The sequence below is a fragment of the Saccopteryx leptura genome, chromosome 13 (genome assembly GCF_036850995.1).
Source record: "Saccopteryx leptura isolate mSacLep1 chromosome 13, mSacLep1_pri_phased_curated, whole genome shotgun sequence".
In the NCBI taxonomy this organism is placed as follows: domain Eukaryota; kingdom Metazoa; phylum Chordata; class Mammalia; order Chiroptera; family Emballonuridae; genus Saccopteryx; species Saccopteryx leptura.
The window spans coordinates 2,432,895-2,449,391 of record NC_089515.1 but is presented as its reverse complement, the minus strand read 5'-3'; the positions used below and the strand labels follow the sequence as shown (position 1 = coordinate 2,449,391).

Sequence of the window (16,497 nt, the reverse complement as noted above, 5' to 3'; positions counted from 1 at the left end):
AGGCTGCGCCCTGCTCGACGCTACCCTGTCCCCGTCCCCCACCCCCCTCGGGAAACTGCAGGGTGAGAATTACACCAGGGTCCGTTCATGTTGGACCAAAGTGTCCAGCACAGTTGCCAGGTAAGATTGGCCCCTGAAGGGCATTATGTCGGGGAGAAGCGCCTGCACTTTTGAGGTAAACTGAGGGCAGACAGCGGGAGGAGCGTGCTGCCTCTGGGAACTTGGCCAGAAGGGCTTTCTGGGAGAGCAGGACAAGGACACGTCTTATGTAGGACATTTCTGTGCCTACCACAGTTAAGATGGGTCCTCTTCTAATGTCCTGAGACTTCATTTTACTGACTATAAAATTCCGTCAATGCTTTCCCTGCAGCTATTGAAAAATGCCCCCTCATTTACTCTGTCATTGTAATAAATTACCTCATCACTGAATGTGTTGAATAAACTCTACTTGGACAAGATGTACTTCTGCATCGCACACATTGCTGGGCTGGGTTTATAATGTATTTTGTAGAGCTGCTGGCTCTATTTTCACACATGAGACGGTACTGATTGTCCTCTTTCTTCTTTTGTCTGGCTCTAATTTGATATCTAAAAAAAAAAAAATGGGTTTGGACGTTTCCTGCTTTATTTTTGTAGACTATGAGACTATTTGGATAAGATAAGGATTATTTTGTCCCTGAAGGTTGGCTAGAACCTTTATTTAACAGCACACGGGCCTGGAAAAGTTTCCTTGGGCGGTGACATAGTCCTGGAGGACAGGAGAGATCTGTGTTGGGATTTTTACTTAAAATTTCATTTTGTTAATGGAATTTTAAGTCTAACTAAGTGCACCCACTAATCCCCATTCATTTCTCATCCCTTACCTATTCTGTTTATATCATTTATCTCTGTTCTGCAGTTTGTTTGTCTTTGGGTTCGTAGGTCTTCCTGCTAGAATGTACGCTCATTAGGAACTTTGCCCATTTTCTACTCTATTTCTAGACAATGGAATAGTCCTGCCACATCCCAGGCACTTAACTCACAGTTGAATGACTGCATGATGTTGTATATGGAGAATAGGGAGCTTTTCCCACGAACGGGAATTAGTCACTCTTCTCCTGGATTGCATCACATTGTGGCATCGATAGGAAACAGAGGTCATCGCAATAAAAAATAGATACTCAGGTAATCCGCATCAGTTAAACGAATCTAAAGATTTTATAAGAGGAGCTACTTCCAAGTGCTATGATAGTGCACGTGCGTTTCTCCTGGACCCCTGAATATTCCTAGAGCATGAACATAGGCTCCAGTTGCCAAGCGCGTGGCAGGGAGGTCAGAGGAGGTGCAGAGCCTTCTCCGTGGGACCCACGAGTTTGATTCATGGGCTACCTGGATCCGAATGCGGCAGTCTGCTGAGTTCTCTAAAGAAGATGGGGACAGAGCCTCAGCAAAGGTTTTCCTCATTAGGTAGCTAAATTTGTAATTAAGTACTTACCAAATAAAAATAAAGTATACAACTCATCTCTACAGTTGAGCCTAGAACAGTAGAGGCTTGCACTGTGAGGTCTACTTACAGGCAGATTGTTTTCCAATAACCACTGTACATTTCTTCCTGATGATTTTCTCAATTACGTTTTCGTTTCTCTGGCTGACTTTATTGTAAGCACATAGTGTGTAATACACACGACAAACAAAATATGTATTGACTGACTGGCTATGTTATTGGTAAAGTTTCCAGTTGAAATGTTATTGGACCGGGACAAAGCCCAGACTGGGTCTGCCTCCAGCTGGCCGGTTGCATATGGGGTCCTGACTCTGTGCAGGGAGCCTTCACAGCAGAAGTCCAGGTGGCCTGGGGCCGGGGGACGTTGATGACAGGTGGGGACAGTGCGACGAAGACCGGGCCTGGGGTAGAAGCAGCGACAGGAGAGAGCCTGGGTGGGCGGGGCACTCTGGCTCTCGGGGGGTCAGAGAAAAAGGGGCCTCGGAGAAGGTACAGGGGTTAGCCACTGCTCCCTGGTGGCAGGTCTCGTGGGGACCCTGAGAGGAAAGGAGAAAAGTATGGGCGTGCTCTTTTCATCTTTAGCTGGTGGGAGTGTGTGGGGGGGGTCCCGGGAGGAATGTAACAGAATATTCATTAGCCTTCCAGGTGTGTCCTTCAATAGGTTGATTTATTAACATGTGTGTTAAAGAAGTGTCAGCATTATTTTCTGGTTACTTTTATTTTTTAAATAAATAAAGTTTTTAAAGAATGTTATCAACGGGGACCAGGACCAAGGCCAGTCTGCCCCGGGAGGGTCTGGGATATGTCAACCGTTTGCTCCTAAGAGTCCTTGGTTAGGGGAGGTAGAACCCTGTGATCCATTAGCTGGCTGTCAGTTGCTCAAATTGTTTGGGTGTGTCTAATTATTTGTCTCAGTTTCCTTTAGTCCATTTGTCAAAGGAGTTCCCCAGCTTCTTATTATCCTGCCTCAAACAGGGCTATTAGTAGTTAAGTTTTTAGGGAATCAAATGATACATAGATTTTCGACTGTGCGGCGGGTCAGTGCCCCTAACTCCATGCGGTTCAAGGTTCAGCTGTGTTGTAGGAACTCCCAGAGCTGCAGCACATGAAGAGTGAAACAAAGTGTTAGAACGCATTTCCCCAAAATTTATTCGGATGTGCGAGACTCCTTTTAACACAGGCTCCCTAAGGAAAAAATTATTCGAAAATGAAAAAGAAATACATACACTTTCAGATACAAAAGCTAAAAGAATTCAGTACCCCCAGACCTGAACTTAAAACAAACCCTACATCACTCCTGCTCCTGCGTTTGAAAGCCTTTAGTGGGTTCCTGAGGCACAGAAAAGAAGAAAATAATAGTAAGATAAATGAGAGAGAGAGAGAGACTCAAATTGTTGGCAGTGTCTTTCTAAGAACTTCAGCACCGGATCGTAATTTCACTGGGTCCACAGACCTCGGTTATAGGCCTCGCCCCCACCTTTCAAAGTTCTTTAACGACGCTGCCCCATTGATTTCAACAAAAAGCCTCCCACCCATGTCACCTTTGTTCTTTTGTATGTAATGTATCTTTTTTCCTTTGAGCCATTTTAGAATGTTTTCTTTACGATTGATTTTGAGCAAGCTGATCATGCTGTTTAGGTGTAATTCTCTATATTTATTGTGCTTGGGGTTTGTTTCACTTCTTGAGTCTATGGATTTATAGTTTTCATCAAGTTTATAAAGTGTTTTTTGTTTTTTTGTTTGTTTGTTTTTGTATTTTTCTGAGTGAGAAGTGAGGAGGCAGAGAAACAGACTCCGCATGCGCCCGACCGGGATCCACCCAGCACGCCCACCAGGGGGCAATGCTCTGCCCATCTGGGACATTGCTCCACTGCAACTGGAGCCATTCTAGCACCTGAGGCAGAGGCCATAGAGCCATCCTCAGCGCCCGGGCCCACTTTGCTCCAATGGAGCCTTGGCTGCGGGAGAGGAAGAGAGAGACAGAGAAGAAGGAGAGGGGGAAGGGTGGAGAAGCAAATGGGCGCTTCTCCTGTGTGCCCTGGCCGGGAATAGAATCCGGGGCTTCCACATGCCGGGCCAACACTCAATCACTGTGCCAACCTGCCAGGACCCATACAAGGATTCTGTTTTCCAGTTACCCAAGGGCATCCCAGGAAAAATCCCAGAACATCAACACTCAACACAGTCTGTTTATAGTAACTCATATCCAATCAAAATTATGAGGCATAAGGAAAAACAGTAAAACACAGTCCAAAAGCAATCTACCCAAATGGAAAACTGGCACAGGAGGCTGAGTAGATATAAATATTAAACAGTTACTGTAATTGTATCCCATTAGTTTGGAAAGTTAGAAGACAGAACATGTCAGGTAGAAACAGTGAAAATAGAAAAATATCTAAATCGAATTTCTAGAGATGAAATCTACAGTGTCTAAGGCTCGTAATCAACCATATGGGGTTAATGACAGATTAGACATCGAGGAGGAAAAAACTAGGTAACTTGAAGATGTAGTCATAGCGACGATCCAAAACAATCAGAGAAAAAATATTAAAAAATGGAAAAAAGGATCCTTACCTGTGGGGGATGTCCAGCACTTAATGTACCTGTTATTGGTGCCCTGAAGGGGAGGGGACAGGAAGAGGCAATATTCAAAGAAATAATGGTCAAAAACTTTAAAACTTAGTGGTAGAGCATTGGCTGGGCATGTGGAAGTCCCAGGTTTGACTCCCGACCAGGGCACACAGGAGAAGCACCTATCTGCTTCTCCACCCTTCCCCCTCTCCTTCCTCTCTATCTCTCTCTTCCCCTCCCGCAGCCAAGGCTCCATTGGAGCAAAGTGGGCCCCGGGCGCTGAGGATGGCTCCATGGCCTCTGCCTCTGCCACTAGAATGGCTCCAGTTGCAGTGGAGCAATGTCCCAGATGGGCAGAGCATCGCCCCCTGGTGGGCATGCCGGGTAGATCCCAGTCGGGCGTGTGCAGGAATCTGTCTGCCTGCCTTACTGCTTCTCACTCAGAAAAATACAACAACAAAAAAAAAGAATCCCTGTAGGTCTTGCTTGCTATCTGTGTTAGTTGGGACCAGAGCAACTTTCCATCGAAGGCTAATTATTCTTGTTACTAAAGCAACACCCTTCAAAGCATCCTACCTGCTGCCCACGAATTATTAAGTTTTTCACCCCACTCAACTGGGACAAGAAGTGAGAATAAAAATCAGTGTGTGCAGTGTTCCAGAAGCCAAGAGAAGAAAGTGTCTCCAGGAAAGAGAAGTCAACAGCAAAGACTATTCCATGGCCTCGGGAGGGGCAGCCAAGTTCACTGACCCCCCAAACAGGAGCTCAGTACTCCTGTCATTCCACACCCACCACTCTGAAGCGTTTAACTGCATGTTAAGCGGCTGGGTCTAGAGTTTAATAAATATGCCTTGAAGAATCTTAGAAAAGCCGGAGTGAATAAAAATAACAGAGCACGCTGGGCATGATGGCATTTCTCCAGAAAAACATTTATTTCAGGCAACTTGGATCTCTTCTCCTTCCTCGGGGCTAGACCACGCTGTGGGGGGAGCAGTGTCAGGGATGCTCCCATCGGCTTCCCACACCGAGAGACCCCCCCAGTCCCCACCCAGCGGCACGGGAGCTTTGCCATCACCCCATCTGAGTGTCTGCGTTCCTTCGTGTTCCCGGAAACAGGGTCCGACTTCTCACCTGCCCATCAGGCTACCCCACACCAAAGTATCCGGATTCAAAGCGAGACCAGCCACCCCAGGACTCACTTCTTCTCTCTCCCGGGAAATGATGGATTGGCTGTGAGCATTCTTCGCTGAATTATTTCATTTCAGAGAGGGTCTTGGCACCGTGGGCCAGCACTGAGGGCGGGGGGAGCGGGAGATGGGTTTATAATCCTGTTCAGCCTTCATCCCCGCGATAGATGGGCTGCGACAGCTGGCCCCCGGGGGATAGGGGCGACCATATGTTGTCATTTATAGGATACCTGAATAAAATACGATCCACACTATATAGAGAGAGTCAAGTGGGATAAAAAAAACCAATTTCTTATTTCAGCCATTCCTGAACATCACTTTTTACTGTATTCACGCCCATGATATTCTGAGAAGCAGAAGATTGCTCAATAAAAATAGTCTCACGGCATGCTTTTTGCAAAGCGAGGCCTCTCCTCTCCCTCCCGGGCCGATGACTAGGCAGAACGGCTGGGCGGGATGGTGGGTGATGGGGTGCAGAGTGCACCGTAAGTCACGGGGGTCTTTCTGTGCCCGTGAGCCATTTTCTGTTTATGACAAATGTGTTCCCCACTTTGTGACCAGCCCTCGGGGTGGGGGCCTGCAGATGTTTGATCAATCAGAGCACTTCGGGTGCTGAGTGCCCAGTTGGTGGTGAGGCCAGTGCTTCACCTCTGGGGCCAAAGGGTCAGCCTCTGGGTGGCTCCTACTCGGACTAGCACGGCCCGATTCCTGGGCTCCTGGAACTGGCAGGGTCCTCTCAAGTCCTCCTAACGGGAAAGCACCGCATCACCTCCAGGGACAGGGTGGACCAGCCTCTGAGTCCCTGAGCCGCCCCAGCATGGGCCACCCCACACCTTAGGTAAGGAGGGATCCCAGGCCTGCTCCCCAGTCCCGGAAAAGCCTTTCTACTGCTGACCGGTGCCCCACCTGCCAGCCCTCCGCGCTGCTCCTTGGCAGAGACCGTGGGCCCTTCCTTTGTGCCTCTGAAGTCAGGACAGCAGCTTGACTTCTTAGCTATTTCTGATTCAGGCAGGTGAGTTGTATCCCAGCCCAGGGCAGCCGAGGAGAGGCTGGTGGTCGGACAAGGACATTATAAAAGGTCGCACACGCCCGGCTGCAAGTCCAAGGTGGCCCGGCCGCTCTTCAGGGCGCTCACGCTGGTCTCCAACCCCGCTCTCCATTTTCCTGGGAATGTGGAGACCCACCTTTCTCCCTCCTCACCCCTTCCCTGCTGCTCCCGCTCCCCCCATGATCGCTGTACAACGACCTGCACAATCGAGGGGTTCTGAGGTGCTCGGGGTGGGCGATCAGGAGCGGGTTCCAGGTGTCCGGTTGCTTCCCGGGCGGGTGCGGAAGCCGCGTGGGTGACGCGCAGCCCAAGGCTGGGCGGTGGCATCATCTTAGGCCGCGCAGAACACCGCAGAGCAGCTTTGCTGAGTCTTTTGTTCATCCTTCCAGCCCTTCTTTTCCCCTGTGCTGTAGTGCTCTCGTTTCTATGGAAACGGTGGGAGCCTGGGGGCTCCCTTCGGGTTTCCACACAAGGCGGATTGATCTCCATCAAGGGCGGAAGGCAGAGCCCAGCAAGCGGGAGCAGCCCCGCACGGAAGCCGCCTCCACAGTCTGGTCCGCGATGCTCCACGTGGCCATGAGCTCGGGTGTGGGCATCACACAGTTCTCGATCTCACGGGCGAGCTCCGAGCTAAGGACCACCTCCCCCGTGCGGCAGCTGCAGAGAGACCTCCATCTCCACGCGTGTCCTCTCGAGTTTCCTGGCCCTCTTGGCCACCGCTGATGGGGACTCGCATCTGCGTCCTTTATTCCACCTCCAGCACTGCTGGTGCCCTGGCCCAGGAGACCCCATCGGACACCCCTCCATGGCCCTACAGTGATGCCCCCGTGATCCCTGCACCCCCATGGCCAATCATGTCCCCGTGTTGAGGTCCCAGGGCTGGCGGAACGACCCCAGGATGATATCTTCTTCAAAGAAGTTTCTGAGGGCTGATGGAGGCAAGGCATCTCCCAAGACGCGTAGGGCGCAGAGTCAGGGCTGCCCCGTGCACCCACCACGTCTCCAGGGTTTGGCAAGTCAATGTTATGTCTTCAATACGGGTTCGTGGGGGGTAGAGGCTCATGCATTTCTCTGTATGTCCCCAGCAGTGGAGACCTGAGCATCCCTGTCTCCCCAGGGCTTCCGGCTCCATTCTGACCCCTGTCTAGGTTCTTCACACCCTTCCTGCAGGGACTCTGCTCACTATGGGTGCAGAGGACTCAGGGCTCCTGGGCCAGGGCAGGCCAGGGCAGTGGCAGGTGGGCCAGCACTGGCTGGGGCTCATGGCCTGCTCAGCGCAGACAGTGGGCCTCTTCCCTAGAGCCTTCCACAACCCTGCTTAAGGGGCCACTTCTGCATTTGAGCCTGGCTGGCATTCTGCAGATTTCTGGTCCTCCTCCCCTTCTTCCCCTCCCCCTTTTTTTTCTTTTAGAGAGAGAGGCAGGGAGAGAGGGACAGGAACATCGAGCTGCTCCTGGATGTGCCCTGACCAGGAAATTGAACCGCAGCCTCCAGCTGACTAAGCTATCCAGCCAGAGCTTTTTTGATTTATTGTGGGGTTTTTTTTTTGGGGGGGGGCATTCATTTGTTGTTGCACTTAGTCGTTCATTCATTGGTTGCTTCCCATGTGTGCCTTGACCGGGGATCGAACCTGCAACCTTGTTGTTTCAGGATGATGCTCTTAACTGACTGAGGTAATCGGCCAGGGCCCCTCCTCCCCTTTGCAAAGTCAGAGACTGGAGCTGAAACTCGGTTGACCCGGAAGCACCGTGCTGTGGAGCCATTACCGGCACCTGAAGCCAGGCAGGAAGATTTCAATTACCCACTAATCCTGCGTTCAAGCAGAAAATGGAGGGCTGACCCCGCGCTGCGCAGAGAAGTCACCGGCTGGCAGAGGGAGAGTCAGCCAGGCCAGGTCCACACAGAAGGGTGGTTTCCAGAGCAGCATTGTCTACAGCCCTGGTCACATGTGGGGAGTGAGCCTTGGTGGAGACCGTGTATTGTGGGGCGGCAGTGCTGCTGGACCTATCTGGTCTCCTGCATCTGGAGTGCCCCTCCCGGGCTGGGCTCCGAACCAGCCAAACCCAGAGCCAGCTGTTTACCAGGCAGAGGAGCTGGGAAGCAACAGCCCCTGGCTCACAGAGCCATGTGGAGAGTCGTCTGTGTGTGGTTGTGAATTGGGGTGAATAACCAAGCTGCCGCCTTGGCAGGGCGTGCGCCTATGTTGGCATGATCCCTGGGGCTCGTCAGGCCCATGGAGCTGGGACGGAGCAGGCCTGCCAGCCCCCAAAGTGGACCCTCCAGAGTCTCCCCACATTTTAATGTCTTCCTGGCTCTGTCCTGGCTTCCTTCTCCCCACTCCTCCCAGGATAGAATTTGCCAAAAGATTCCTGGCCTGTCATACATTTGGGGAATGCCCTTTAAAATGGCAAGCTGTTTATCCGAAGACCTTATTCCCAGCCCCTCTCAGCTTTAATTAAAAACATTTGTAAACAAGCTAATGACTGTCATAGAAGTCTCATCTACCAAACAATGAGAACAAGAACAATCCGCTCAGCATATAATGGCGAGATAGTTTTCTTTTGAACTTTCCAGATGGGATTGCGATATCAGTGTAATGGAAGATTACAGGCCGCTTTATCCACGGAATGCACAATTGTTTGCCTTCTGCATTCAGGGAGCACAGTGGGAGCCGTTTTTCAAATCTCTGTCCTGCAGCCTCGAGTTGGGATCCAGTGCCAGCGGATATATAAGCCAATTAATTCTGGACACATTGAAAGAACAAATACGAGCTGACCACCTGTTTCCTGGTGACAGATTTATGCCGTTTCACTGGCTTAGAAACAGGCTGTCAGGGCGTCTCCGTGTCCACACGGCCCACACAGCCGGCTCCTTGTCCTCCCTGACCAGCGAGGGCCCCAGGCAAGTGGCTCACTCAGGCCTGTCAACAACAGCAATGGGAAGCTTTAGAAGCTTTGCCAATTTGGGAGAAACTTCCAGAATCACTTCCTTTCTGTGAACAGAGAGAAATTTGTAGTTAAAAGAAAAGCATCTGAGTGAGATGCTACTTAAAGAGAAAACATCCCTGGCCAGTTGGCTTATTGATAAAGCGTTGGCCCAGCATGTGGATGTCCCCGGTTTGATTCCCAGTCAGGGCACACAGGAGAAGCACCCATCTGCTTCTCCACCCCTCCCCCTCTCCTTCCTCTCTGTCTCTCTCTTCCCCTCCCGCAGCCAAGTCTCCATTGGAGCAAGTTGGTCCCGGGCACTGAGGACAGCTGCATGTAAGGTGACCAATCATCTTCCTTTAGGGAGGACAGTTCTTCTTTTGTAAGTTCTGTCCTCCCTCGAAAAGTGTCCTCCTGCAGATCCTCCTTTTGGATATTGGAAGACTCATCTGTAAATGTCCATATTCGATTGATGCAAAGTCGATCCATTGCATGTGATGTGACATATTTGTATCTAAATGAGTACTTTTATTTATAATTATTATTAAAAAGTAATAGGCATGTAAGCATAATTACAATATAAAATATTACAAATGTTTTTATTATGCATTTATCATATTATAGTGTATTACTGTTGCAATGAATAAAATGTTTCTTTTATTTATAATATTGTTTTTTTTCTATTTATTTTTGTCCTCCTTTTCATTGTAAAAAAGTTGGTCACCTTACTCCATGGCCTCCACCTCAGGTGCAAATGACTCCGGTTGCTGAGCGATGGAGCAACAGCCCCAGATGGGCAGAGCATCGCCCCCCTAATGGGCTTGCTGAGGGAATCCCAGTTGGGGCGCATGCAGGAGTCTATCTCTGCCTCTCCTTCTCTCACTGAATTAAAAAAAAATAACCATAGAGTGAAAACAAACATTCTAAATGTGCCAGGAGCCAACGCAGTGAGGTCCCAGTGAGGGGAGTTCATGACTTCAGAAACCACCGTGACCAGTGCAGCCCCACTCGCAACAATCACAAAGCAGATATTCCCAGTGCACGCCTGCCCAGGAGGGTAACGATTCCTGCCACCTCGGTACAGACAAATACTGGGAGCATCGATAGTGGTGGCTTCCCAGTCCGTTGTTCCTGAAACAGGACAGAGTGTGTGTCAGGTCAGAGTCACCAGGATGGATCCTTGAATTGTCAGAAAAGGTCCACGTCTGGATAAAAGAAACGACTCTCCTGACACCCACAGAGGAGGATCATTCCAGGAGACCCCTTGTCGGGGAGACCTCAGCGGAGCTGGGAGCTGAGGTAAGTGCCTGTCTTCTCCACACACCTGTTGGGCACTTTGCCTTTTCGAAAAGAACGCTCCCCTGGAAGGTCAGGTCCCATGTGTAAGGGATTAACGTGTGCGAGTTAGAATTGGATCAAGACAAGTTTCAGCAAGACAAGTAAGTCCTCGTTCTTGTTGTATATTTAGAGGACACATGGAGCGTTTTATCTGTATTCATAATAACTATATATGCATATAGTTGTGTGTGTGTGTATATATATATATATATATATATCAGTATCTGCATTACATACCCACGCACAGCTATGTGTATCTATAGCTGTATACATGTGTATATATATGTGTGTGTGTATATATATATGATATATGCGTGTGTATATATAGCAGTATAGCTGAGAGTTTAAAAAATGATGTTTGCTCAGATGTTCTGAGCCAACAGTTTTATAATTTTGTCATGAATTCTATTCCTGAATTCAACCGCCTGGTAAATAGGGCACATTTGAGTGCAGCCACTCACCAAGTTGTCCCACACAGTCAAGGGGTTGCAACCGTTAAACACAACTCTGCCCAGAACCCATCTGCAGCTCCCAAGGAGGCTGCCCATGCTCACAAAATCCAAGAGGGGTTTTGTTCCAAATCCAGTACTTATTGGGGGGGGGGGGAGTCTTTTTCTTTGTAAATGCGAACTAATCAAGACTCTTACTTAAAACTAAAAACTTGCTTTCAATCAGATACCAATCCGCTCTTTCAGACGAGTTTGACCAGAGTCTCGGCAGCCTCTGTTGCCTTGTACACGTCTGCCGGACAATGCTTCAAGAACTGACGTTTGCTGATGCTTCCGGCAGGTGGGTGGGTGGAGTCGAGTCGCAGGAAGGATCTCTCTGGCTCAGAAGAGCGCTCGCGGCTCCCTCCCTCTCTGTGTCCGTGGGCGGGCACTCCGGGTCATCTTTGCTTTGAGACACAGGCCAAGGGAGGTGCTGCCTGTCTCCCATCTGTTCGGGTGGGAGGAGGGGACAGGACACACTGGCCACAGGCTCTTAACAGTTCTGCCCAGAAATGTCTTCTGCTCAAACCTTATTGGTCAAAGAAGTTCCAGGTCATGCTTCCTGTCTTCAAGGGCAGGGCTCTGAGTCTGTGCTGGGCCGGGCAGGGTCTGGAAGGCTCAGAGCTGCTTAAAGCCCCTCCGGAAAGCTGCTGATGCTGGAGGTTAAAGGGTATCATCACATACACACACACACACACGTGTCATCATGGCTCCCTGGCGTTTCACTTCCTGTGGATGGAGACAAAGGCAGTGGGTGTGCCCTCACTCCAGAAGCAGAGCCTTCTATCAGTCCCTGTATCTGCTGGACATGTATGGGGGTGGGGGACCACAGCAGGTCACAGCTCCCAGCACGGATGTCCTTCCCTTCTTGGGAGCCACCCTGAAATGCCCTGTTCACAACTAAATCCCCCACCAGCACACTGCATCAAGCATGACCTTTGAACACCTTTGTTAGACAATACAGGGCCGTGTCACCTCCCCTGCAGGGCACTGGCGCTGGAGGCGGGGCCAGGCCTCTGGTCAGGGCGGTCCTCACCGGGAGAAGGCTGGCCTGCAAGCACGGCCTCAGGCACTATGGACACTGACTATGAGTCCACGGGGCCACGCCAGCACCGCCTGCCACCTGCAGTGCCGCTGGGCTGGCTGTCCTTCCTGGGTCTTGATGTGACAGCTCCCAGCTCCTCTCTGCTTCCCTGAGGACAGCCCGGAGGCACAGCTGATGCTCAATCGACTCCTCCTGGTCGTGTGATTGACGGTGGATGGACTTTCCACACGTGTCCTGATGGGAGCGCCTGGGACATTGAGGAAGGGCCAAAGGACACCCTTTCAGAGCTGGAAGACCCCCAGCCCCCTTCCCCTGGACTCAAGGACACGGACGACATGCACGGTCACAGAACCAGGCTGGAACCCTGGACGCCCGGCCAGCATCACCAGGACCCTGTAGGCACTTCCTCCCTACCCCGACCGGGATGGGGCAGGGGGCGGGCAGGGTCTCAGGCAAAGACGTTTGCAGAAGCTCCTCCAGCAGGCGGCCAGATGCGTGCCCACGTCAGGGGCGGTGACGAAGGGGACAGGTGGGTTGGTCCGTCCCTTTATCAAGCTTGAGGCAGTGGGTGCTCATTGAACCAGGACACAAGCCAAGGACCAGGGTGTGCAGAAGGAGCAGTGAGAGCTGGACTGCCCCATGACCTGGGTGGGCAGGACAGGGGTGGCCCCTGGAGTCTTCGGCAGAGACCACACACTCAGTGGCTTAATTCAACTCATTCTGTCCCAGCTCCCGAGGCCGGCACTCCGAGGCCAGGGTCAGCAGCGCAGGGTCCGTCCGGAGGCACTGACGGGAACATCTGCTCCAGGCTCCGGCACCCCCGGCGTCCCCGGGTTGCAGACACATCCCTGCAATCATGGCCTTCGTCTCCACACGCCTTCTCCTGTCCTGGGTCCCCCATCATCCATCCCCCTCTCCTTCCTCTTATGGGGATACCAGTCTCTGATTCAGGCTTCCCCCTGAATCCAGGCTGACTTCATCTTGAGACCCTAACTTACATCTGCAAAGACCCTATTTCAAATGAGGTTGGGTTCCCAGGTCAAGGGGGATGGGACATGGACACATTTTGGGGGGCACCATTTAGCCCACTCCACTGCCCATGCTCTCTGGGGAGGTATGGAGGCTGCTCGGTGACCTAAAGCCACGGGGAGAGGAAGCAAAAGTAACTTGGAGAGAGAGAGAGATGAGACCCCTGGGTAGAGATGAGGACTTTTCCATCACGCTGAGGCTGGAATGGGCCTCGGAGGGGCCCTGCGTGGACTCTGCACGCTAAGGAATTGCTTTCCTAAATGTGAGCTGGCGCAGCACCAGGTCCGGCTTCCGAGTGCGAGGGCATCGTCCTCATGAGTGAAGGAAGAACGGATCAAAAGACCCGAGTCAGTAATTTAAACTCTGTGGGGGTCCGTGTTCCTCTCAGCACTCCATTTGTCAAATTTAAAATGAGGACAGAACGGGCCCTGGCCGGTTGGCTCAGCGGTAGAGCGTCAGCCTGGCGTGCGGGGGACCCGGGTTCCATTCCCGGCCAGGGCACACAGGAGAAGCGCCCATCTGCTTCTCCACCCCTCCCCCCTCCTTCCTCTCTGTCTCTCTCTTCCCCTCCCACAGCCAAGGCTCCATTGGAGCAAAGACGGCCCAGGCGCTGGGGATGGCTCCTTGGCCTCTGCCCCAGGCGCTAGAGTGGCTCTGGTCGCGGCAGAGCAATGCCCCGGAGGGGCAGAGCATCGCCCCCTGGTGGGCGTGCCAGGTGGATCCCAGTCAGGCACATGCAGGATTCTGTCTGACTGTCTCTCCCCATTTCCAGCTTCAGAAAAATACAAATAAAATAAAATAAAATGAGGACAGAACGGCGGAAATGAGACCATCTCCCGCTCTCCTCCCAAACCCGCACCTCTGTCTCGCCCCACAGCACACTGCGGAACGTGTCGTTCTGTCGAAAAACCAAGTGACACCGTTGCAGTTAGAAGGCTCGGTGCTGAGCATCCAGGAGGGATGGCGAGGCTGGAATGTTCCCAGTCGGGCGTGCGCCGCCCCGGGCGTGAGGGAGGCAGGCACGGCTCCGCGGTGCTGTCCGTGGTCCGCAAGAGCCACGTGCGGCTCCGAGGTCTGGCTCAGCTTCCCGCCTGGCAGCGGCCGGGCCCTGCACCCACCCTGCACTCGGCCCCAGGAGGCCCGGGCTCTGCACCCAACTCCGGGAGGCCCCGGCCCTGCACCCGGCCCCAGGAGGCCCCCGCCCTGCACCCAACTCCAGGAGGCCCAGGCCCTGCACCCGGCCCCAGGAGGCCCCCGCCCTGCACCCAACTCCGGGAGGCCCCGGCCCTGCACCCGGCCCCAGGAGGCCCCCGCCCTGCACCCAACTCCAGGAGGCCCAGGCCCTGCACTCGGCCCCAGGAGGCCCCAGCCCCAGGAGGCCCCCGCCCTGCACCCAACTCCAGGAGGCCCAGGCCCTGCACTCGGCCCCAGGAGGCCCCGGCCCCAGGAGGCCCCCGCCCTGCACCCAACTCCAGGAGGCCCAGGCCCTGCACTCGGCCCCAGGAGGCCCCGGCCCTGCACCTGGCCCCGGGAGGCCCCCGCCCTGCACCTGGCCCCGGGAGGCCCCCGCCCTGCACCTGGCCCCGGGAGGCCCTGGCTCTGCACCTGGCCCCGGGAGGCCCCCGCCCTGCACCTGGCCCCGGGAGGCCCCCGCCCTGCACCTGGCCCCAGGAGGCCCCCGCCCTGCACCTGGCCCCGGGAGGCCCTGGCTCTGCACCCCGCCCTGCACCCAACTCCGGGAGGCCCCGGCCCTGCACTCAACCCCAGGAGGCCCCCGCCCTGCACTCGGCCCCAAGGAGGCCCCGGCTCTGCACACCACCCTGCACCCGGCCCCGGTCCTGCACCCGGCCCCAGGAGGCCCCGGCTCTGCACACCGCCTTGCACCCGGCCCCGGGAGGCCCCAGCCCTGCACACGGCCCCAGTCGCAGTGGCTCAGATACAGGCAGCTCACTGGGAAGTTCGGGAAGACCTGAGGGCTCAGGGAGAAACCTGCTTCTGAGGAGGAGCCAGGAAGACGCGGCATCTGAGTCAGAGAACCCACCCCGCGTCAGCAGTGGGGCTGGACATTTCACTGTGTGTCCTGCAGTCCCGGGATGTTTGTCACGTCCGCTAGCTGACAGCATGTGAGGACTCATGTCTCTCCCTGCAGCTCAGCTCGTTTCTGCTTCCTGTAGCTGAAGCTCTGTTATTAGCTGTCCACACACGGCAGGTGTCTGCTCTTCCGTACGTGTGGACCCTTCCTCATGAATCACAGTCCCTGTGCTCCACCCACGGGACGCCATCACTGCTGCGGTCCCTGGTCCTTTGGGGGCAGATGCAGTCTCTATTTCATACACAGCAGCAAAGGGCTCCCCTCTAAGAAACACGCAGTCCCTAAAGAATCCTTCCCCCACTGAAGACGCCTTCCCTCCCTGAATTCCCGGGGCTGCAAGGCTTTGTGGTGCGTGGCTCGAGTGTTTTGAAGCCTCTGATGTCTGGCTGCTTGCAGTGGGCACTCTGGTCGCACCTTCGGTCATTCTTGGGGCCCCTGGGCCCAGCACTCAGAGCAGCTGGAGACATTCCTGTGGGCAGACAGGGAGGGGAAATGTCTTTTTTTTAATGAATTTTTTCTTGCTTTGCTTTCTTTTTATTTAGAGACAGGCAGGGAGAGAGAGACAGAGAGACAAGAATAGCTCAATGTACGTGCCCTGACCAGGGATCGAACTGGCAACCTTTGCACTTCAGGACGGTGCTCTAACCAACAGAGCTATCCGGCCAGGGCAGGGGAGACGTCATTTTTCTGTTCTGAGCATCTGCACTGGAAACACACTGATAGGGCCAGGGTGGGGGAGGGTTGGCTGCCACCCTGGGAAGAGGGACTCCATGATCCTAAGGGGGCTTTGGTCTGTGTTGTCCAGGGGGTGACGCCTGTGCCTGGCATGAAGCCACTAATCAGAATTTGGTTATATAGCTGTGTCCTTGCTGGTTCTGCAAGAAAAAGGAAAAAGCCTAATAAAACATTCTTGTTTCCACTTATTGGACACAAGACAGACATTGTCAGGCAGTGAATCCTGGCGTGGCATTTGGCGGAGGCATACACACCACCTGTGGAGCTGCTTGAGTCCCAGAGATTTACAGCAATGGCGTTTTTCTTCCTCCCCGGTGCCTCCGAACACTCTGGGCCAGCCTGACCACACTGCAGCCCTCTGCATCCCAGCTCTGCACAAAAATATCCTCAGGCCTCACAGTCAAGTGTGAGGGCCACAGGTAGGGCTGCAGCTCTTTCACAGATACTGTTTGTCTGAGCAGTCCAGCGAATGGGCACCTGTCTCAGGTGTCGTCGGGTAAGCAGGGCACACCGTGAGTACCAGCTGGAGCAAGGACACATCTCTGCTGCCCCCA

At 53.4% G+C, this 16,497-nt stretch overlaps 1 protein-coding gene across 1 annotated transcript; it reads left to right on the top strand.

The window, feature by feature from the left end:
* The first annotated feature begins 14,076 nt into the window (after positions 1–14,076).
* On the top strand, positions 14,077–15,243 carry LOC136384917 (proline-rich protein HaeIII subfamily 1-like). The gene has a single exon (XM_066355565.1). The coding sequence runs from the start codon at positions 14,077–14,079 to the stop codon at positions 15,241–15,243; it is 1,167 nt and encodes a 388-aa protein (XP_066211662.1).
* Positions 15,244–16,497: the final 1,254 nt, after the last annotated feature.

What these genes read in the sequence shown, in the direction of transcription:
- LOC136384917 (XM_066355565.1), top strand. Translation starts at nt 14,077, where the DNA reads ATGGCGAGGCTGGAATGTTCCCAGTCGGGCGTGCGCCGCCCCGGGCGT.